We start from the raw sequence: 22295 nt of genomic DNA on the forward strand, positions 1-22295 counted from the left end.
ATTATTTATTTTCATATATATACTTAAGTAAAAGGAGAGTTGGGTACATGTCAATAATTAAAGCATGGTAGGAAGATTTTAAAAAAAAAATTTCAAAATTTTCCTCTCTGTTCTTTCTTAAGAGACAAGAAAGAAATTTTTTTTAAAAAGAAAGTTTTGAGTTCGTAATTCTTTTACTGTGTCAATCATCAGTACACGCAAATCAAATTATTTACGTGCCACAATATTTTATGCGTCTCTTTTCCAAAAATACGGTTTCAATCACTGAATCAAATCAAATCAAACATTACTGTTTTGTATTCTTTCTTTTCTTTTTTCTTTTGCTGGGTATATTCTATAACTTATCAAGATTTAATAGACTTTTGCTTCTAACTGTGCTTTTCTGTTAATAATCTAAATGAATCCCTTATTTTGTGGGATTTTATAATAATTTTACGTTGGAGCTATTATATTATTTGTGATCCGATATGTTTAATGTAAGATTTGCAAAAAACTATTCTGACACGCATGCATTAAGAAATAAGTAATAATTTTGTTATCTATAAAATAACGATCAGTTAAAATCAATTGCAATTGTTCTGGATGAAATAGAATTTATTGAAACTTACGTACTGAGAAGAACAACTACAATTCATTAAAAGAAAGGCTGCCTTATATAAGGCTTTACAGCAAACTACCCACTAACACTACTTCCTTAAAACAAGGAACACACTAGAAACAAACTTGACTTAACAACAACATAAATGCTGACTCAGTAAACATAAACACATAAAAAAACATGGTGAGTTTGATTTTAGAGTTAAGTATAGTTGAGTTTTGATTTTAATTGGGTTGTAATGATTGTGCTGTTAAATTATGAGAAAAAGTGTGAACAAGCAATAAATAGTTGATAGAAATTAATTATTGTGTTGTTAAATTGTAAAAAAAGTAATTGATAGTTAAGAGAATTTAATATTAAAAATTGAATTGAGTGGTTAAAAAAATTGAAGAAAAAAGGAAAAAGTAATAATTGTGTTGTTGATTTTTATTGTGTAATGAGTATAATTAAAGTTATAGTTAAAATTATTAACTTGATTGCAAAACCACAGGGGTAATAAAAGTTTCCAACAGACCAACCCTTTATATTTCTTTCATCAAGGCTCTGATCAACTCTTGTGATAAGTTGTCACGGCTAAGTCACACTAGCATCGAGTTGGTTTTATCCGATTTCTTGTCCGCTGAACCATTTGATATTTTGCATTTCAATAGCAAACATATGAATTATGTGATCTGCATTTCGATAGCAAACGATGTGGTCGAGCAGAGTTGAGAATTATCCCAGTAACTAAAGAAACAGGATTTTAAGGAAAACACCTTTCTCAGAGAAGGCGAACAATCAAATTTAACCTTTAATCATTAAAAACACTGCTATGATCTATAACACGGCCGTACAAAGCATATACCGAAAGCAATCGGGCAGGAATTATTATCTGAAGATATGCAGAAGACGGGACAATCGACTTCTAGTTTGAGATTGCAGGAAAAGAAAACAAGGGAAAAACAAAGAAGTATGGTATAGTGACGAATTTGATGGAAGTCACATCAATGGACTCCTTTGAGCTTCTTTGTGATGGTAGCAGTGTACTTTCCCTGGTGGAAAGCTTGCTCCAGCTCGAGCTTCGATGGTTGCCTGGAGCCATCGCCAGCATATGTTCCAGCACCATAGGGGCTTCCACCTTTCACCTCCCCCATCTCGAACATGCCAGCCCCGAAGGTGTATCCTATTGGAACGAATATCATGCCGTGGTGGACGAGCTGAGTAATGGCAGTCAACCTACACAAAAGTTAAAAGAAGAGATCTATCAAATTTTTCGAACAATGATCCAGTTCTCTTTACTATGGTGAGTTTTAGAACCCATTAGTTTAGCTCTTGATTGAACTTACGCAGTAGTCTCCTGCCCACCGCCCTGGGATCCTGTGCTGAAGAAGATTCCAGCAGGCTTGCCTGCGAGTTGCTGTGTCCTCCACAATCCTCCGGTGGCATCTAGGAATGCTTTGAATTGAGCTGCCATCATCCCAAATCTCGTGGGGAAGCCGAAAACGAATCCGTCAGCTTCAGCGAGTTCGCTGGGTGTAATGACAGGTACATCACTCTTAGGTGGCGCACTCATCTTCCCCAGCACCTCCTCTGGCAGTGTTTCAGGGACCTATCAGTACATTGTAATTTAATGAGTTCGACCTTGGCATCAATTTCAGCATTGTCTCATTAAGAGGTTAGATTACCGGAACTAGCATATTAATTCAAAGAGAAAGGACATGATTTAAGAAAGTACCCACAGGAATCTGAGTAGATAGATTTACCTGCCATAGTATGGCTTCAACACCTTCAACAGATGCAGCACCCTTCTTTATCTCTTCTGCCAGCTTCTCAACATGTCCATACATGGAATAGTAACTGTGCCACCAGAAGGAACTTTTAGCTACGATGACCGTAACAATATCCCATCGCTATTATAATTAAGCAAATAAATGTCCCTTTCATTTGTAACTTTTTTTTCCCCTCTTTTGCTGGAACATTTCATCATCAGTACTTGATGATCGACAATCTAACAAAAGGGATGACTATCTATCTCACACTTTCTACAACTAACTTTTGATTTCAATAAAGAACTTTACCCTTCTCTTTGCAAACAAAGATAATAGGGTTCACTCGCCTAAGCAATTCTATGCAAAAGGCTTCTTTCCTTTATCCACTTCGGAGCAGAGTTCTCTACCAAATACGTAAGTCAACTACTTTAACCCAATATAAATTAACAGTTCATCGGCGAACCAAAAAGTCATGCAACTGAGCACACTAGTCTTCTCACAGAAACTGCTACCATCCGTATAGTTGGTCTAAATATTTCCATTCCTGCCATTTATAAACCTGTGTCGGGTCATATCTGATCACGGGATTTTTAAGATTTAGAAGAAATGAGTCCCTGGACGTTGAGTGAATACCAAAAGAACAGTGTTACCATCATATGCCAAGCAGGATTCACACCCTATTGATCATATCTTCATGGGTTCTGACGCATAAACTATTGTCCAACCCTACATTTGACATTCTTCATAAGATCCTAATGCAAGTAACATGCCCATTAGCACAGTTTCAGAGTTATTCAAACTATCTTCATGCAGGAAAAGTGGATGCGTAGGCATAAGCAATGAAAAGGAAAGATGAAGAAGAAGGCGAATCTTAACACTACAGAACCTATACTGACAGATGGAAAAGAGACTGTCAGATCAAGGATCTTGATTTCTAGCCAACCATGATACCGATTTCCAAAAAGGTTGACTTCTCTCTGAAATCCAATCTGGTCAACCAAGCTACCTACCTATTTCATCCGCATTCTCATTTTGAAAGCAAAGAAAGCTACCATCCAATATGAAGAAAGCAGAACCCAGTAAATCATCATATCCTGCAACCGTTAACTGATCAAATTGAACCCCGGAGACCACCCGCAGCGCTCTCAAACACTCCTATTGGCTTCACTAACCTAACAAACTCAACATTGACAGCGGTATCAATCCTTCGATTTGATCAGCTCGGTCAAACAAGCAAATAACAGCATAAAAAGTTCTGAATACCGTATCAGCTCAGCTAATTAGAAACATTTATACCATCAACAGTTAAAGCATAGCCCCGCTTTCCTACAACAAAACTATCATCAGCCGCGGATCATCCCGAGATTGCGAGCACGAAAAATTCACGATCGGACTCATTCACACAGAACCGAAAGCAAGAAATGGAGAATGCGGACGAAGATAGAGTGGGTAAACCGTTGAATACATACACAATGTAAACTTTGACGGCCATTGATTCGGATCTTCTAGCCTGCGTTTATTCGGCTTCTTCTTCTTCTTCTTCTTCTTCTTCTGCTCAGCTCTGAGGTTATTGAAGCGTTGACGAATGAGAGTGGGTGAGCTCCGGAGCTCCATTTTTATAGGCGCGGAGGGAAAGGAGAAGATTCGCAGTTGTTCTTAATGGACTCTGCAGCAGCACGAGATCAGCGACTAATTGGTCAATTAATTTGCAGGCCTCTGTACGACGCCGTTTTGGCCACAGGGGAAAAAAAAAGAAAAATTATGCATGATTAGTGATGGGTAAGTCTTTTGTCACGCCCATCATCATTCATGGGGGATCTAGAAGGCCAAATGATTACTGTGTGTGTTAATCTCAAAGACCGTGTTATGCCGTTCGGATCTAAAACCAAGTACGATGACTATCGATGCGAGGGACCAATGCACATTTCAAAGATCTCTTAGGAATTCTAAGATATAAGTACAGTCATTTTGACAATTATAAAAATTTAACTGGAATCGAGTTTTTTTTTGTTTTTTGTGTTACAAACAGTTTATTGTTATTGATTGACAGTGATTCCTCACCATCATTTAGACGACCAATCTATGCACTGAAACGTCTTATAGCTCATTGAGAATTGAGACGATATCGAAATTGGCTAAGAGATAGGTATCTAATGACTATATTGGTATTGAGTTCGGCATGTGCAATAATAATTTTGTAATTTGCACTTTTATATATTATCAGCGTCAAAAATTGCGAATCAAATGTCAATTAAGCTTTGTTTGAATGGAAGGATTTGGAGGCCGAAGATTCAAGTAAGTCGTTTATTCCTTTTGATCACTCTATTTGAATGGGAAATTTTGTTATTTTAATCGAACATAAATATAAAAAATAATAAAACTAAAAAGGAACTCAATTATACTAGGGTAAATTGCACCGGTGATCCAAAATGTTTTACAAATGTTTCATGATGGTCCAAAAAGTTTTTTTCGCTACATGATAGTACAAAATATTTCAAAGTTATTTCATGATGGTACAAATTGTCAATTGGCCCTGATGCCGTTAACATTTTGCTGACGTGGCGCGTCCTATATGTCACTTTTGTTACGTGAAACCAATTATAGTGCGTCACGTCATTTAAGACAAAATAAAATTTTAAAAAGTCCAAAAAAATTAAAAAAAATACAAAAAAAAGAGTAAAAATTTTGAAAAAAAATTAAAAAAATTAATTTTTTTAAAATATAAAAAATACTAAAATACAAAAAAGAGTAAAAATTTTAAAAAAAATAAAAAAAAATTATTTTAAAATTTTAAAATTATTTTTTAAAAATTTTAATTATTTTTAATTTTTAAAAATAATTTTATAAAAATGATTTAAAATTTAATATTGAAATGATTTAAAATTTAATATTGAAATTGTTTAAAATTTAATATTGAAATTGTTTAAAATTTAATATTGAAATTGTTTAAAATTTAATATTGAAATTATTTAAAATTTAATATTAAAATTATTTTAAATTTAAATTTAAATTTTAAATTAAAAGTTTAAAATTATTTTTAAAAGTTTTTTAAATTTAAAATTATTTTTAAAAGTTTTAAAATTTTAAAATTTTTAGAATTATTTAAAATTTTTCGACCACGTCAGTAAGGAGGTGACACGTAGTAGCCATGTCAGAGTCTGCTTGACGGCATCAAGCTCGAGTTGACGGTTTGTACCATCATGAAATAACTTTGAAACATTTTGTATCATCATGTAACGAAAAAAACTTTTTGGACCATCATGAAATATTTGTAAAATATTTTGAATCACTAGCGCAATTTACCCATTATACAAAGAAATTTTATGTAAATCAAATAATATACATATATATATCGTCTAATTTCCCCCCCTTCAATCCAAATCATATCTGGCCAAGGGAATAATTAAGTAGGCAAATGGGGCTTTTTGTGTTTTCTGGCGAATGGAGACAAGATGAGCCACGTCAAATTTGGCTTGGCCAAGGACAAATTTGACTTTATTTGATTTTTAAATAAAAAAATTACTCTATTCAATTCAATTATATATTTTTTTTCCAAATTCTACGTTAGAATTATTTTTTTAATCTTTTTCTCTATTTAATAACATATTCTTAATCATTTTTATTATTGATAAATTATCTATTTACTTTCACATCTATATATATACATATATATTTTCACTCATTTATATATTTATCAATACTTGTAATCATTAGACAAAATCAAGTCAAGTTAAATTATGATCCAACTCGAAAACAAAATCCAAGCTTTAACGACTTCAATTTGAAGAAAGGACGGACGGCTGAGATATTAGGTAGAGGTTGGAACGATCGAAGGGATTTCTGCATCAAAGCCGTCCATTTTCACATTGAGAACAAGCGCAAGGGTGAGATTACTTGCAGAGGATAAGTGTTCTACCTGCCGTGCCGCACTCAATGCGTTTGACTTTGCCATTAATGGGCAGTTGTCACATATAGAAAAATTTCCAGTTGACGTAAACAAGACACCATGCTGACCTAAGCATATATTTTTCCTGATTTAATTATTTTACTTTGTTTTATCATTAAAAGTCTGGCCGCCACATCCTAAACTTCAATTTAATTTGCTTGCTATTTAGGTCCACGACACAAACACGTCGATAACCTGAGCTGTTTTTTTAGCTCAGCTATGTAATTAAAAAATAAAAAATTTCTAATGCTGAGTGATTGTGTGCGATAATGAATAACCAATAATAAGATAAAGAAATTTTTACGACAAAGCCACTTTTTTTTATTCTTTGATGGTCATTTACATATTTGTTTTCATCGACTATTCAATTTCACGCTCTAAAAGATGAGGATGTGTTTCGCTTCAAAACTTTTTTTAACTCAACTCAACTCAACTCCACTTATTTTTAATTCAACAATACAATTATTACTTTTTCCTCTTTTTTAAATTTTTTTTAACCATTCAATTCAATTTTTAATATTAAATTTACTCAACTATTCATTACTTTATTTCAATTATTCATTACTTTTTTTACACTTTTTCTTATAATTAAAAAATACAATCATTACAAATTAATTAAAACCAAAACTCAACTCAACTTAACTCTAAAACCAAACACATTCTGATTATTTCAAAAAGTGATTGCATGTTATCATAACTATTCCCAAAAGAATAGTTACCATTAACAATAACTATGACAATAATTAGTTGCGTGATTAATACAGATTCGCCCTTGTACTTCCTCAAGTTGCGGAACGAGATATATATATATATATATAGAGAGAGAGAGAGAGAGAGAGATATTCGAAGAATTTTTCACTTAAATCCATACGTAATAGTGCATGCTAATTTGAATGTTAGTAATGCTGATAGATTCATGACATAATCATCCCTAATTTTCCTAAGGGAAATGTTCGAGACTTTTTGATGTGTCGCGGGGCCAATTCGTTCCCGGGAAGACAAGAAAAGAAAAGGTATCATAAATTTCCACACACAAAATCATACGGCGTACATGGTGATGTGAAGGGAAAGGGATCGATGGATTGGGATATCATCTGTTCTTTTAAACAACAATCATAGTTGTTTGTCAGTCAGTCAGTCGTCTCGAGCGACATACTTGCATTATAATGTCATCAATTATCATTCCTCATTATTTACATCGACCAAACAGGCCCACGCTCCCTCGCGGAATTTCATCTTACAAAATGTGGCTTTTGCTTGACGGATCCAAAACTTTATTCATCCATTCGAAAAAGATTGCTTCTAAAATCATGAATTTTGACCAAATGTCTCCCGCCGAGGGTGTCGTCGGGATCGACGGCGGGCCCCGTGTGGATCCACCCCATAGTATTAGAGGCAGAAAATAAAAATAAACAAATAAATAAATAATCGCAGAAAACGTGTTGACATTGTCGACCTAATTCAATTATAAACGCCATGCATGCATGAGCATGAGGATGGATGTAGGCTGAGGAAATTAAATCGAAGTACACGCATATACTCATCTCCAATTTAATCACACATATATGCGCACACCGGAGAGAAATCAAGCTCCAAATTCTAAACAAATTAAGTAATATCATCACTCAATAAAAAAAAAAACCAAAAAAAAAACCACATGATTACTCGGAAATAAAACCACAGAAAATGTTGACATATATATTGACCTAAATCAATAGATACCATTGGACACCGGAGAGGAATTAAGCTCCAGATTCTAAACAAAGTACGCAATCATTCAATAAAAAGCCATGTTAGCAAATGGTTAATTGAGTTTTTTTTTTTTTTAAAAAAATATCAAAGAGTTAAGTTCACCTCACCTCCAAATATATATCAAGGGCGAGGAGTCTCCCATACGTGTTTGCTAAATCCGGATCATTATGCAAGGTAATTAGGCAATCTCCACCGATCGAAATATTGCATATTGGACCGCCTCTTGCTTGAACCTTCGACGTGAGGGTCCAGTTGGAACCAGAGAATACAAGCACGTTGCTCCTCTCGTGTACGTACAGCTGCCCCCCATGACAATGGATCGATTCAGGCCGGGAGTAGTTATTGTCGCTCGGGGTGACACAATTCTCGCTCTTCCAATAATCACATCTATATCTTGCGTCCGGACTCAAAGGCTTCTGGCAACATGTGACGCAGACATCCATGTTCTGATCGATCCAGTAAATGTTGCTCCCGGTCTCATCCACCGCCCCATCTACTAGGGCGGTCATCACCAAATCCACCAAGATTAATAGTAGGTGGCTTCAACCTAGGATCCTGCAAATGTTGTTCCTCGATGTTGAAATCATGACGTTCCATGAATCACACTAAACAATATCATAAATGCGGTCGGCCTTGTCGAGACATATTGGAGGATTATATGCTTTAAAACTAAAGAAGAGTTTTAAAATAAAACTTTAATTTACTTGACGTGTGATACCATCTCATTAGTTGGTTCATCTTTCTTCATATAAGTCTTGCATTGTCACAAATGTTTTTTTTTTCTTTTCAAGAATTTGCATAACTTTGGCAAAATACGAAAAGAATCTACATTATATTTTGTTCGATAAGTATTGTACTTTTATGCAGTTATGATCTACAATAATTTAATTTCTCTACATTTATATCTATATACTTCAAGCTAAAGTAGAGTTTTATTTTTTTGACTTGTGACATCAAGTCATTGCACTACAAGAGAATGTACTTTTGGCGACCATTTTTTTGCTGACCCATCAAATTGGGTCGTCAAAAGTCCAGTCGAATGAGTCTAGAGTGATCCAAAAAACTTTGTCGCCCAAGACAGGGCTTTGGCCGATCTTTTCGATGGGTCGGCAAAAAATGGTGGTCATAGACAAGTTTATGTCGACACACAAAAAAGGGTCGGCATATGTATGATTTTTGGCGACCCATTATTTAAGGTCGGCACAAGTTAGTTGTCTTAGATCGGGTTTATTCTGGCTCTTACAAATGGGCTGCTCCTTGTCATACTTTAGTCGACCTTTACAAAAGAGTCAGCAAAAAAGGTCGTCTCAGCCCAACACACACCGACCCTTTCGTAATGGGTCGAAATAGGCAGTGCTTAAGGCGACCCATCAGTAACGGTCGGGAGTAAACGTCGCCAAATGTCTCCCTCTCTCCCGACCTTATTGGATATGTCACCATAAATGTACATGGAGCGACCACTTTATGGTCGGGAAAAGTCTATTTTATTTCAAATGTTTTTGTATTCACAACTAACAGTATGCTAGTAATATGCTGCTTGTAGGAGTAAAGAATAAAAAGGGAAATCAGAGGGTCGTCAAACAGTACGTATGTGCAGTCTATTCCAACCAAAAAAAAAAGGTCACGTTAAGTGAGACTTTACCCAACCCAAATTTTCAAGTCGGCCAAGCAAGGTCTATGACGACCCGTAATGGGTCGACCTATACCTAAACATATCAAAGTCGACCCATCTTTTTTGAGTTAGACAAACAACCCCTATGTCTCCCTCTTTTTATTTATGTTTGTCTTTATCTTTCTCCTTTGCTTCCCGCAGCACACTGGAGCTCTAAGCCTCAGTCCCCTTCAGCACGTCTTCTTTCTTTCTCTCAGCCTCCAACTCTACTCAGAAAATGTGTTTCCCTTTCGACATCTTAGGCCTGCTGACGTTAATTGATTGATGTCCATGAGCTCAGCTCGTTGTCCTTCTCGACTAGCACTGTAATGGCTTATCATCAACTCCTCCATAAGATCTATTGCCGTCATTTCCATGGTTGTCGCCCTCATTTGCCTCCTCTTCTCTACTACCACAAGTCTGATGCCTACTTGAAGATCAACTTGGGCCTCGCATTCTTCATGGCGGCCCCTCTTATCGTCCCCATCATGGAAGTTGTGTACATAAAGGGCTGGTTCAGATTACTTTAAGTGGCTTATTGCTTCACTAATTCTTCTTCAATTTTTCAACTTACTAAATTTTCTGGATTTAGGGTGTTGTTGTAGCTTCAATTTCAACCTTTTTTCAATGGTATAACTATTATTTGGTAAAATTTTCTGGTGAATACAATGTAATAGGTCAACAGCATGTTTCGAGGTTGGATTATTGGGGTTAATTAGATAAGTTCATAAGGCATTTAGACGTACTTTGATTGCATGTGATTTCATTTGCTCAGTATTAGCTATTCATTATTTTGTTTTGATTTTTGCAATTGGATGTAGATGGGGAGTTTGTGATAATACTTAGAATGCATGTTCTTGAGAATTTATCTACAGAAAAGTGAAGAGGAGGAACAAACATTGAAGGATAACATGTTCTAGTTGCAAAGCTTTAGAGACAAAGGACAAGAATTGAGTGAAGGAAAAAGTTCAAAGAGAATAAGAACTACGTGTAAATTTGTTTTCACATGTATTTGGCTTTGTAAGGCCTTGTAACCGTAGGATTCATAAATTATTTTGTAATGACTTTGGGCATAATTATTCAGGTTGCAATTCGATTCATGTGTAGATATATTTTTTCATATCGCAATTATGGCACAACTTCTTGATAGAATCTAAATGCCAATGTGCATTCTCGTATACTGATGACAAGCTAATAATACACTAGTAACATGCTGACAATGACACCCATTATTTGTGCATGTGGACTGACAGCAGGCTATTAGCTTGTTGTCAGAGAACGTTCTATATAAACATGTATCATGCTAGGCGACCCTTCAAAGGTCGGCCAAGACAAGGATGTCATGACCCAAAACATTGGGTCGGCCCAAGTAAGGCTCTCCTGACCCAAATTAGGTTGGTCCAGGTTTGCTTAGGGTGACTGCAAATTTTGGATCAGCTCTAACCATGACTTTCTCAATCCGAATTGGGTTGGCCCAAATTCCCCTTGGGCAACCCAAAATATTGGGTTGTCTCAAGATAGTGCACGGGCCAAATATCACTTTAGCCGACCCATCGATATGGGTTGTCTTTGGTCGGGTCTATGGCTATCCATGTGAAAATGGGTCGCCGGGTCTATCATGACTGTACTTGAGGCGATCCCTTTTAATGGGTTGGAAGATCAGTCGAAAGACCTATGGCGACCCAATAGTGGGCCGCCTCAGGAACATTCTCTTGTAGTGTTGGTTAATTCACTTTCTTATATATATATATATATATACACATATATATATATATATATATATCTTCAAAAGTTTGCTGACATTATTTTACATTCCTTTCTTAGAAAATATTTCCTATGATTTGATTTACTAAAATATTTTGCTACCATTTATATTTCTTAAATTTAGTTGTTTATATTTCTTATATATATTTTTTTGTTTTGATAGTTTCTCCTTCTTATATTAATTTAGCCACAGTCATCGATGGTCTGTCTACCGATCAACTGATCAATACTACAATGAAAGACGGGGGGATGGCTGTGGTCTGTCTACTGATCAACTGATCAATACTACAACGAAAGACCAGGGGACCAGGGGACCCAGGGGGGAGGACAGAGCAGAGAATTGGGCATATCATACTAATAACTCTCATATCATATCATAATAAACTAACAGCCTGTTTGTTTTGGGAGTTAAAATCACTTTGATTTTAACTTTAACTTTAACTCAACACACTACACAACAAAAATACACATTTCCAAGTAAAAAATTTTAACTTTAACTTTAATTCAACACATTATATAATAAAAACACACGTTTCCTAAGTCAAATTTATAATCTCAACTTATTTGTCCTTTTCCACAATCAAAATCAAAATTATTTTAACTCTGAATTCAAAAACACCCTAAATATCTTGTTTGATGTGAACACATGTCAAACACATTAATTTTTGTTTTATTTTATTTTTTTTGATATTGGTTTATAATTATAAGACATATATATATATATATATATATAACTTAGTTGGATATTTGCCTTATTAATTAATGTAGGATTATAATGCTAATTTGGAAGGACAACAACTTGGGTTGTGTGTTTCTGAGGTATAAATAGGATAAATTAATATATTACTTTTATAGAGGTTTATTATTTACCATATAATTTAGCGCTTCAATGGTTCTAAAAAGAATCATTTTAATAATAATAGCAGTATGGTGCTTGCATTTCAACTCCCGCGCCACAGTCTGCCTTCCTCCCGTCCACGGTCTGCCTTTCCTCCGTCCACAGGTATCATCCTTTCCTCCCGAGCCAGAGATCTGCCTTTGTCATTAACTGTTTTTAGTTAGTTAAGATTTTTTTGTATTCTGCAGATATATATGAAAATTTGTAATCTTTTAAATGTTTAGCTAAATTTCTAATTTTGCAAAAATTAATTAATGAATTCACTACGTAGCAAATATTGTAATTAGGATGTATGATAGAAATTAAAATGTAATTTTAATTTATTTGATGAAAAAAAATTTACATAAAAAATTATATTGTAATTAGAATATCGTAATTGATGAAAATTAATGAATTGTTAATTTTTTGAAAATTAGAATATCGTAAGTAAAAATTCTATGAAAATTTAGCATATAATTATATAATTGCTAAATTAATCTGATGAAAAATAATAAGTTTATTTGATAAAAAATGTGAAATTGCCTAATTATAATATTTCATGTTGTATAGGTTCGTCGATTGTCCGAAGTCTCCCTTATATTGGTTGCTAAGCAACATTGAAGGTATAATATTCGAATATTACGTCTACATATAATAAATGTGTAGTTTTAACTGAAACTTTAATGTTAAGTCAGATTGATTGTACATGACTCTAGTTTAGTTGCCATTTTAGAATTGTGGAGAAGGAGAATAGATTTGGGGAAGTGGTTGAGCCTTCCCATTATGGATTTGGTTATGTTTGTATTGTTCGTTGTGACGTAATAAGGAGATATGAATATTAGTAATTATTTGTGCCTTTGTGATCGACTGATTATAAATTGATTTGTTGTCCACTGTTTGTATATGCACTCGATAAATGAATATCCCTCCACATTGGGAATGTATGTACAATAGGAATAATCTGAATCGTAGAGGAATTAGGCATGAATTTATTGATGGAGTGAAATAAAAATAATTTTAAAAGAATTCCACCGAATATAAACCATGTTTCTCGTGCATAAGCTGCGATTTTCTGGTAGGTTTGCAGGTACTGTCTCGAGACTGCTCTACAATATGGCGATTTTGAAAACAACTTGTACTATTTATAATGTACAACAAAGAATCCTAAAGATGTAATTTGATTTTCTAAAAGTTTTGTAAGATTCTAATTCCCAAAATATTTTTGGTAAATAATTTTGTAATCTATTAGATTATATAAAAGTTTTACAGTCTTGGTCTATTTCTATATATATTATACTAAAAAATAAAAATGGGTCCATCTATATACCGCAGCGAGTTGGGAAGTTTTTCCCAACCGTTGCCATTCTTTTTATTATTATTATTATTTTTTAATTCTTTTAATTTTCAAAATTTTTGCCAATTTGTTCTTATTTATATTTTTTTTGTGTGCCGTCTAATATTTGGAATCTTAAAGGGTCTCGACTACTCCATATCTGTGAAGGATCGGTCCACTAATAAGTGAAACTCTCTCATTCGTAAATTATATCTTACTTACAAGGAAGAGATAACAATCCACCTAAGAAAACCCACGTTAATTGCGGCAATTTAAATTTTAATTGAAGTTATTTGAAAGTAATTACCTCAAAATGACACCCCTCCTTTTAAAATAAGACCACTATCCCTACTTTTGCTTATGTGACAAATGAGTTACAGTGCGTTTAATTTCAGAGTTAAAGTTTTGAATTTGTAACTTTGATTTTGATTATAGAAAAAGACAAAAAAAATGTAGGGTCTGTGGACCCCACCAGTTTTGTTGTGTAGTGTATGTGATTGTATATTGAATAATATATGGGGCCCATCAATTTGAAATTGATTTTGGAAAAGTATGTTTTGTTGTGTAGTGTATTGAGTTAAAGTTAAAGTTAGAATTTTAAACCGCGACTCTGAAACCAAACAGAGCGTTATTGTCCGTCCACAACTGTCTGACATTGCACTCAACATGATTATTTTAACTTAGAAAGAAGAAAAGTAAAAAAGAAAAAACTACGAGGGGAGGATGGGCACAATGGGGCTCCTTGTCGGCTTTCGGCAACCAGCCTCCCACAAATGAGGTCCTTGGAAACCTCTTGGGCCTCCGGTGATGTCGCCTTGGGGGCGGTGGCCGAAGGGCAGCCCCCTGTCCCTACCGCCTCCACTTTCTCATCTTTACGAAGTCATAAATTCCTTTGTCATTTTTAAATTTTTTCATTACTATAATATGATATCTTCAACAATTTGAAAAAGTTATTCCATCCAAAAATATCGCGCTTACGTTTTTTACCATTATAATTGACATTTTTCAATCTGTTAATATTTGCACTTTCATATTTATCAAATAATTTTTTAAAAAAATTTCCCGTTTTCTCTATAACGTTCTAATCCTTTATATATTTTCTTAGAATGAGTTATCATTTTTTCTGAGTACTAAAAAAATTGTCTTGCAACTATATTTTGTTTTCTTATTTTTTCATCAACAAATTTAGTCAATAATCATATTATAATTGTGGTACAGATTACAAATTTTTATAACAATAATTTTCAGACTACATAAAAATCATGACATATCATAATAATTTTCTTTTTATTAAAGATGCTAGATAAATTCTTTCTTATAGTTCAATATCGTAAGGATTGCCGGTCATAAGCGACTAATGAAATAAAAATAATTATTTAATCATTAAAAAAATTGGACAAAATATAAAGGGATATTAAATTTCTTATCAGCTAACATATATATATATATATATCAATATACTTTGTAAGAAGTCTAAAATTATAGTAATAATTAAAAGCACATGATTTATTGCAATATATTGAGGTTGCATGTTGTATCGAACATTGCACGAACTAGAGTTACAATATTATTAGTTGAAAAAGTTTCGTCCTGTGGCAACGCACGGGCACTCAGCCCTAGTATATATAAATACCGCAGCAATATATAGATATATTTATATATATATATATATATATATACCAGTTGCCTCTATCTCCATATATATGTGTGTGTGTAGTTTTGGCCTTACTTTTTTCTACCCGCTAGCATCAAACCCAAAAGATATCTATATATATGAGCTGCCTCTATCGATAAAACAAAAGATTTTGTTCGGAAGATTTTATAGGTAATTTTATAATAGAAAATAAAAAACTAAAATTTTAACTCATAGAAATATATATATATATATATACAGATATATATAAATGTACATATTTTTAGAATCTCTTCCATCTGCAGATGGATTGCAGCCCATGTTCTGCTGATCATCAGAGTTCTTCAAACCGGTATGGTTTGATTAAGGATATTTTTGGTTTAAAAAAAGGTTATTTTCTCTTATTAAGGTGCGGACGAAGATAGAGAGCTGTTGATCATCAGAGTTCTTCAAACCCGGTATGATTTGATTAAGATTATTTTCTCTTATTATTTCAATCAATTGGTCTTGCCCTTCGTTCAAGGTGTTTGGATGAATTTCCGAGCACGATTGATCCGGTAAAGGACAGAACTTTGCAGATCATGTTACAGGAAGTTGCAGGAAGCTCTCGCAAACGAAGAAGGAGCGGTGCAGATCGCAGTTCGTCAAACCGGTGGGATTAGATTAGTGTTATTTTTGGGCAAAAGAAAGCTTTTCTTTTTTGTTAATTGACAACGTTTATGAGAATTTACAATTCCCTATATATATCCAATCAGACGACTTATGAGGAACCACTGATAAAGAAACTACCTATAATCTCTAATCTGCTGTGCGATTCTTTTTTTTTTTTTTCTGTGAATGCTGTGCGAAATTTAAAGAGGCTGACTTTGGCATTTAGGAAATAGTACTCTAATCTTTTTTTCTTTTCTTTTTTTTTGATAAAACGGGTTGTTCTGATTTGGAGCTTATATTTTGAGATTATTGCCGCAATCTGCCAAGGATATATCTCTAACAATCTGATTCATATCCAGTCGGTATCTTACATATTATATATATATATATATGTATGTATGTATATACACTCTTCCAACTCATGTGGTCATGTTATTGCAGCAGCATTGCCATGGGAACAGCACAAGATCGGTTAAAATTCAATGTAGGTGGCAGGATATTCGAGACGACCAAGACCACGCTGGCAAGTGCTGGGTCTAGCTCATTCTTTTCCGCTTTGCTCGCAGATAGATGGGACTTCCAGCAGCACAACTCTGGCACTGATGAGATATTCATCGACCGGGATCTCGAGTGCTTTGGTATCCTCCTGAATCTCCTCCGCACCGGACATCTTTGTGTCCCAGATAGCATACCGAAGGATTCCGTCTGTGAAGAATCTGAATTTTATGGCCTTCAGGGCCATCTCCGGGCGGCTGTAAGAGGTAATTTGAACGGAAATCTTCTGCGGTTCTCGCATTCGGTGACGAGCCATGCCTCGGGAAAGGGGAATATGATTCGTGCTAGCCCGACCGGGGGCTTCTGCGTTGCCCATGGCAAAGTGGTGCATACATACGACGACTGGAATATAGTGGGGTATCCTCCAATATGTCTCAACAAGAACAGCCGGATTTATGATATTCTTTGGTGTGATTCACGGAATGTCATGATATCAACATCGAATAACATTGGACTGTTCAACTCAGTAACTGGGGAATTAAGCCAGTGGTTTTCAGGGATATTCCAGTCTCCTGGGCGTGTCCTTCACAAAGCTCTCTGTATGAACTCAAATAACGAGGTATTCTCAAGCGCTTCATCGGAAACCACTGGAGAGTCTGCCGGAGTAGCAGTTTGGGACCCAATAAAGAGCGTGCTGAAACGTGCTATTGATTGGGAGTTTAGAATGGTAACAAAGCTGCAATGGTTAAGTTGGATGAACTGTTTGTTCGCATTCGTTATCAAGGCCAACGGGGGTTATAAGTTTTCCTTCGTGGACCATAGGACGAAGAATGCTACCATTAACAGTGTGGACTTTGATTCATGGAAAGTCAGAGTCGTAGATATGGCAGCGAATGAGACCAGGAATAAAATTTGCTTAATAGATGAGCACTTTAACGTGGGCATACTGGATCACCGGGTCCCGAACTGGACCGCTTTTTGGAAGAGCCAGAAGCTGGTTGGCCAGAAAGACAATAATACCCCTAAGTCAATCCATTGTCACGGGGGTCAACTGTACGCATGCACGAGGAGCAATGTGCACGTATTCTCTGGTTCTGACCGGATCCTCACATCAAAGTTTCAGGCAAGTGGTGGTCGTGGAGGTTCGATATGTGATATGTCTATCGGTGGAGATCGCCTATTTACATTGCATAATGATCCGGACGTAGTCAACGTATGGGAGTCTCCTCGCACTTGATATATGGAAGATGAGCTGAACTCATTGTTTTTTGTTTTCTTTTTTTTTTTCCCTAATTAATCACACATACCATAGAATCTTTTGGATACTACGGTGATCCCCAATTGAAGGCAATACAAATTTTTTTAATGGACTTCCTAGGTTTCTTAAGTTTTTTAATATTCGTAACTATTTTTAATAAAAAATATTTTAAAAAAGATATGTCATCGTAAAATTTGATTTTTTGATTTCTTTAATTTTTATAATTTATATATTATTTAACAATCTTGAATTTTTAAATGTGAAAGTTAATATTTCATCTCAGATAGCTTTGGAACGCTTCGTTTCTGAATGAAATTTTCTTGATATTTTGAGATTTTAAAGTTTAAAATTATCTTTGATTATAAAATTAGCAACAAAATCTTCTGAAATAATATTCCATTAAAAAATTGATAATATCATAAAAATTTTTGGATACTACGATGAGATCTAATTGAAAGCAATATGAATTTTCAAAATGAATGCTCTCACAGTCGGAGGATGCCATTTTCGACAGAAAAAAGCATTTTCCTTATTGTAACCTATGTTTGTTTGAGTCCAACATCAATGAGACGACATAGAGTTTTGATCGAAATGCTAGAAGGCTGCCACACGTGTACAGGATTATTTACTTTGTTTTCCACCTTTAAATTCTTCCGCGAAGTCTCCTTGCCTAGGAGGATTTTTTTTTTCATGTAATATTGTCCGAGCAATTTTGTAATGTATTTCTTTTTGTTGTAAATGAATTCTCACGATTTCTGAAGGGAGAAAAAAAAAAACAAAGGGTCCAACAGGAGCACATGAGGAAAAAGAAGAGCATTAGAAGCCGACTTTGCTTATTACTTACGCGATGGTGTCCCAGTCGAATTGACTGTCATCAATATTTAAATGAAAGTGAAAATTTTCAATTATCAATTATCACGCTCTTACATACTGATTATATTCTTAATATTTGTTTATAATTTTAAAATTCACCGAACCGATACATATAGAATCTGAAAAGATTCATTTAACTTGAAAAGTATCATATCTGGCTTTTTCAGTTTTTATATTTAAATTAAAATTAATTATCATTTGGAACCTCCATTATTTATTTATTATTATTATGAATTTATGAGTATACAGGAGCTAGAAAGGTAAGAATTTACATCAATTGAACAGCAGATTCCCTCCTCAGCAGAGAGAGAAAGTAGAGAGAGAGAAGAATCTTTTTTTCTAATCCGACTCAGCTTCCTTTCTTTCTTCTGCAATCTGCTTAACGTCTATAAATTCCCACTTCGGGTCTCCCATTGGGATCCCACAGTCCCATCTGCCTCCGACTCCGAGTCGTAGTCATCTTCTTGCGATCGCCATTGTTGCGGTCGGGAGCTGAAACCTTAATCAGCGTCCACTGTTGGGTTCGTGTGAAAAGTGTATAGTTTTTTTTTATCAAAAGGTTCCTCGGAGACATCGAAAGGGGGAAATAGGAGATAACAGAGAGAGAGAGAGAGAGAGTGAGTGTGTGTTGAGAGACATAGGTGATCGATGGCGATGGCGGGCAGGAATCTGGAGAAGCTCGCGTCGATCGACGCGCAACTGAGGCTTCTCGTCCCGGCGAAGAGTGCTATGAGCTATCTGCTGAGTATGAAGGAAAGCACGACCTGAAGCTCGAAGAGCTGGGGAATGTTTTGACCAGTCTGGACCCCGGGGATTCCATCGTGATCGCCAAATCCTTCAGTAACATGCTTAACTTGGCCAACTTGGCCGAGGAAGTACAGATTGCTTACTGCCGAAGGAACAAGCTGAAGAAGGGAGATTTTGCTGATGGGAACTCTGCTACAACCGAGTCGGACATCGAGGAAATCCCCAAGAGGCTCGTGTTTGACCTCAAGAAGTCTCCCGAGGAAGTATTCGATGCTCTTAAGAGCCAGACCGTGGATCTCATGCTTACTGCCCACCCCGCTCAGTCTGTTCGTAGATCTCTTCTTCAGAAGCACAGAAGGTTTTTACTTGGGGACTTCCTCGATTGGCATATCGCTGTCTTTGATTTGTCATTTGATGGGTTTTCTTGCTGTTTTGCAGGATCCAAGATTGTTTGGCCCAACTATATGCTACGGACGTCACGCCAGATGATAAGCAGGAGCTTGATTAGGCTCTCCAAAGAGAGGTAGAAACATAATTCATGGCTTGGTTTGCGTTGTCATCTACATATCCCCAAAGAAAAAGTTTGAAAAATCTGTCCTTTTCCCCCCAGAATTTGACACAATCTTGTGTTTCTCGTATAGATTCAAGCGGCATTTCGAACGGATGAGATTCGGAGGACTCCACCAACTCCGCAGGATGAGATGAGGGCAGGAATGAGCTACTTCCATGAAACAATTTGGAAAGGGGTTCCTAAGTTCTTATGCCGAGTTGACACAGCTCTGAAGAATATTGGGATAAACGAGCGGGTCCCCTATAATGCCCCCCACATTCAGTTCTCTTCGTGGATGGGCGGTGATCGTGATGGTACGATCTTTCTCTCATAGGATACCACCATTAATGATCCTTACATTTAGTTCTCTGTTTTCTGGAAATCTTGGGGCCGATCGCGGGTAATCCGAGGGTGACTCCTGAGGTGACAAGAGATGTCTGCTTATTGGCTAGAATGATGGCAGCAAACTTGTACTATTCCCAAATAGAGGATCTTATGTTCGAGGTAATCCTTTGTGTTATGTTACCATTGTTCACAATATTATATCCATTGAGGTTGCGCATCCCAATCATCTGTCATGCTGTAGTGTGCAGCTTTCCATGTGGCGTTGCAGTGATGAACTTCGGATCCATGCTCTGATGAACTCCGCAGATCCTCAAAGAGAGATGCAAAACACTATATAGGTGATGCTTAATTTCCTGGAAGTAGATTTCTCTTATTTCCTTTGTCATCTTTGTGTATTTTCCATTCTCAATCAGTTCTTTTGTACATTAACATCCCATAATGTCTGCTTGCAGAGTTTTGGAAGCAAGTGCCATCAAATGAACCATACAGTGTAATTCTTGGCGAAGTGAGAGATAAGCTCTATGAAACACAAGAACGTGCTCGGCAGTTATTAGCTCCCGGTGTCTCTGGCATTCTCGAGGAAGCAACTTTCACCAATGTCGAGCAGGTAAATCCCATTCCTTCAGCTTCTTGTTTGCCCCGTATGAGTTACGATCTTGGACTTGTGAGATGATCACAGTGCCAGTTTTTGCTCTCTAAGGATTCTGGCTATTAGTTCTGATTGATTGAGTGTCTTCCGGGCTTTTGGTACAGTTCTTGGAACCTCTCGAACTATGCTACAGATCTCTCTGTTCATGTGGTGACCGACCAATTGCTGATGGGAGCCTCCTCGATTTCCTCAGACTGGTCTCCACCTTTGGTCTTTCCCTTGTGAGGCTCGACATCAGACAGGAATCTGACAGGCACACGGATGTTCTGGATACAATCACCCGTCACCTGGACATTGGGTCCTACAGGGACTGGCCCGAGGAGCAATGTCAGGAGTGGCTTCTTTCCGAGTTTGGCGGCAAACACCCTCTCTTTGGTTCTGACCTGCCAATAACTGAGGAGATCTCTGATGTCCTAGACACATTCCATGTTCTAGTTGGAGCTCCCAGCTGACGGTTTCGGAGCTTACATCATTTCCATGGCCACTGCCCCTTCTGATGTCCTAGTTGTCGAGTTGTTGCAGCGGGAATGCCACATCAGACAACCTCTGGGGGTGGTTCCACTGTTTGAGAAGTTAGCAGATCTCGAGGCAGCTCCCGCTGCTCTGGCCCGTCTCTTCTCAATCAACTGGTACAGAAGCCGAATTAATGGAAAGCAAGAGGTCATGATTGGTTACTCAGATTCTGGTAAGGATGCTGAAAGACTGTCTGCAGCATGGCAATTATACAAGGCTCAGGAGGAGCTTATTAAGGTTGCAAAACAATTTGGTGTTAAGCTCACGATGTTCCATGGTAGGGGTGGGACTGTGGGACGAGGAGGTGGGCCCACTCACCTTGCTATCTTGTCTCGGCCGCCAGACGCAATCCATGGGTCGCTCCGGGTTACAGTTCAGGGAGAGGTGATAGAGCAGTCTTTTGGGGAGGAGCACCTGTGTTTCCGAACGTTGCAGCGTTTCACAGCAGCTACACTTGAGCATGGAATGCACCCGCCAGTTTCTCCAAAGCCCGAGCGGCAGGCCCTATTGGACAAGATGGCTATCGTGGCGACTGAAGAGTACCGATCTATTGTCTTCAGAGAGCCCCGGTTTGTTGAGTACAATTTTCTCATCTTATTTTCTAGTTTAAGTGAAATATCACATCTTTTTTTATACGAATAATAAGGTCAAAATTTATGATATATACACCTAAAATGTATGTATGATGTATTCTCAAGTATTTATGCAAAAAAGTTCAAGTAAATTATGTAAAAGATGAGTAAATTACTCATGATCAAGTAACTTAATTGAAAAAAAATATATAAGTAATTTATTTGCATATGTGTATCATAAATATATTTTCAACCATATGTATTATAGCTAAGGACATGTGCGCACTAACTAATAGCCGTTTATATGTATATAACCAAAGCTAACATAAAAAGGAATCCC

At 36.2% G+C, this 22295-nt stretch overlaps 2 protein-coding genes and 1 pseudogene across 3 annotated transcripts; 2 read left to right on the forward strand and 1 right to left on the reverse strand.

The window, feature by feature from the left end:
• Positions 1–1354: 1354 nt before the first annotated feature.
• LOC116215697 (probable NAD(P)H dehydrogenase (quinone) FQR1-like 1) lies at positions 1355–3974 on the reverse strand. 2 transcript variants are annotated; one of them, XM_031551519.1, is made up of 4 exons: positions 3816–3974; positions 2341–2434; positions 1924–2186; positions 1355–1813 (listed from the first exon to the last, which is right to left on the reverse strand). In XM_031551519.1, the coding sequence occupies exons 1-4, from the start codon at positions 3836–3838 to the stop codon at positions 1582–1584; spliced, it is 612 nt and encodes a 203-aa protein (XP_031407379.1). In that variant the 5' UTR covers positions 3839–3974; the 3' UTR covers positions 1355–1581. The 2 variants fall into 2 exon arrangements, with proteins under 2 accessions (XP_031407379.1, XP_031407380.1); XM_031551520.1 differs by lacking the exon at positions 3816–3974 and adding an exon at positions 2997–3072 and having other exon boundaries at positions 1376–1813.
• Positions 3975–16404: 12430 nt separating this feature from the next.
• Positions 16405–17685, forward strand: LOC116214592 (BTB/POZ domain-containing protein At2g24240-like). Its single transcript, XM_031549975.1, has one exon. The coding sequence runs from the start codon at positions 16405–16407 to the stop codon at positions 17683–17685; it is 1281 nt and encodes a 426-aa protein (XP_031405835.1).
• Positions 17686–18899: 1214 nt separating this feature from the next.
• LOC116215274 lies at positions 18900–22107 on the forward strand (annotated as a pseudogene).
• Positions 22108–22295: the final 188 nt, after the last annotated feature.

This window comes from Punica granatum, chromosome 7 (assembly GCF_007655135.1).
Source record: "Punica granatum isolate Tunisia-2019 chromosome 7, ASM765513v2, whole genome shotgun sequence".
In the NCBI taxonomy this organism is placed as follows: domain Eukaryota; kingdom Viridiplantae; phylum Streptophyta; class Magnoliopsida; order Myrtales; family Lythraceae; genus Punica; species Punica granatum.

Bases quoted from the DNA above. Each gene is read 5' to 3' on its own strand.
- LOC116215697 (XM_031551519.1), bottom strand. From the start codon at position 3,838: ATGGCCGTCAAAGTTTACATTGT. The intron at 2,435-3,815 runs GTATGTATTCAA...CTGGTGGCACAG, and splicing joins GCCGTCAAAGTTTACATTGT to TTACTATTCCATGTATGGAC. The intron at 1,814-1,923 runs GTAAGTTCAATC...ACTTTTGTGTAG, and splicing joins GGTGGGCAGGAGACTACTGC to GTTGACTGCCATTACTCAGC.
- LOC116214592 (XM_031549975.1), top strand. From the start codon at position 16,405: ATGGGAACAGCACAAGATCGGTTAAAATTCAATGTAGGTGGCAGGATA.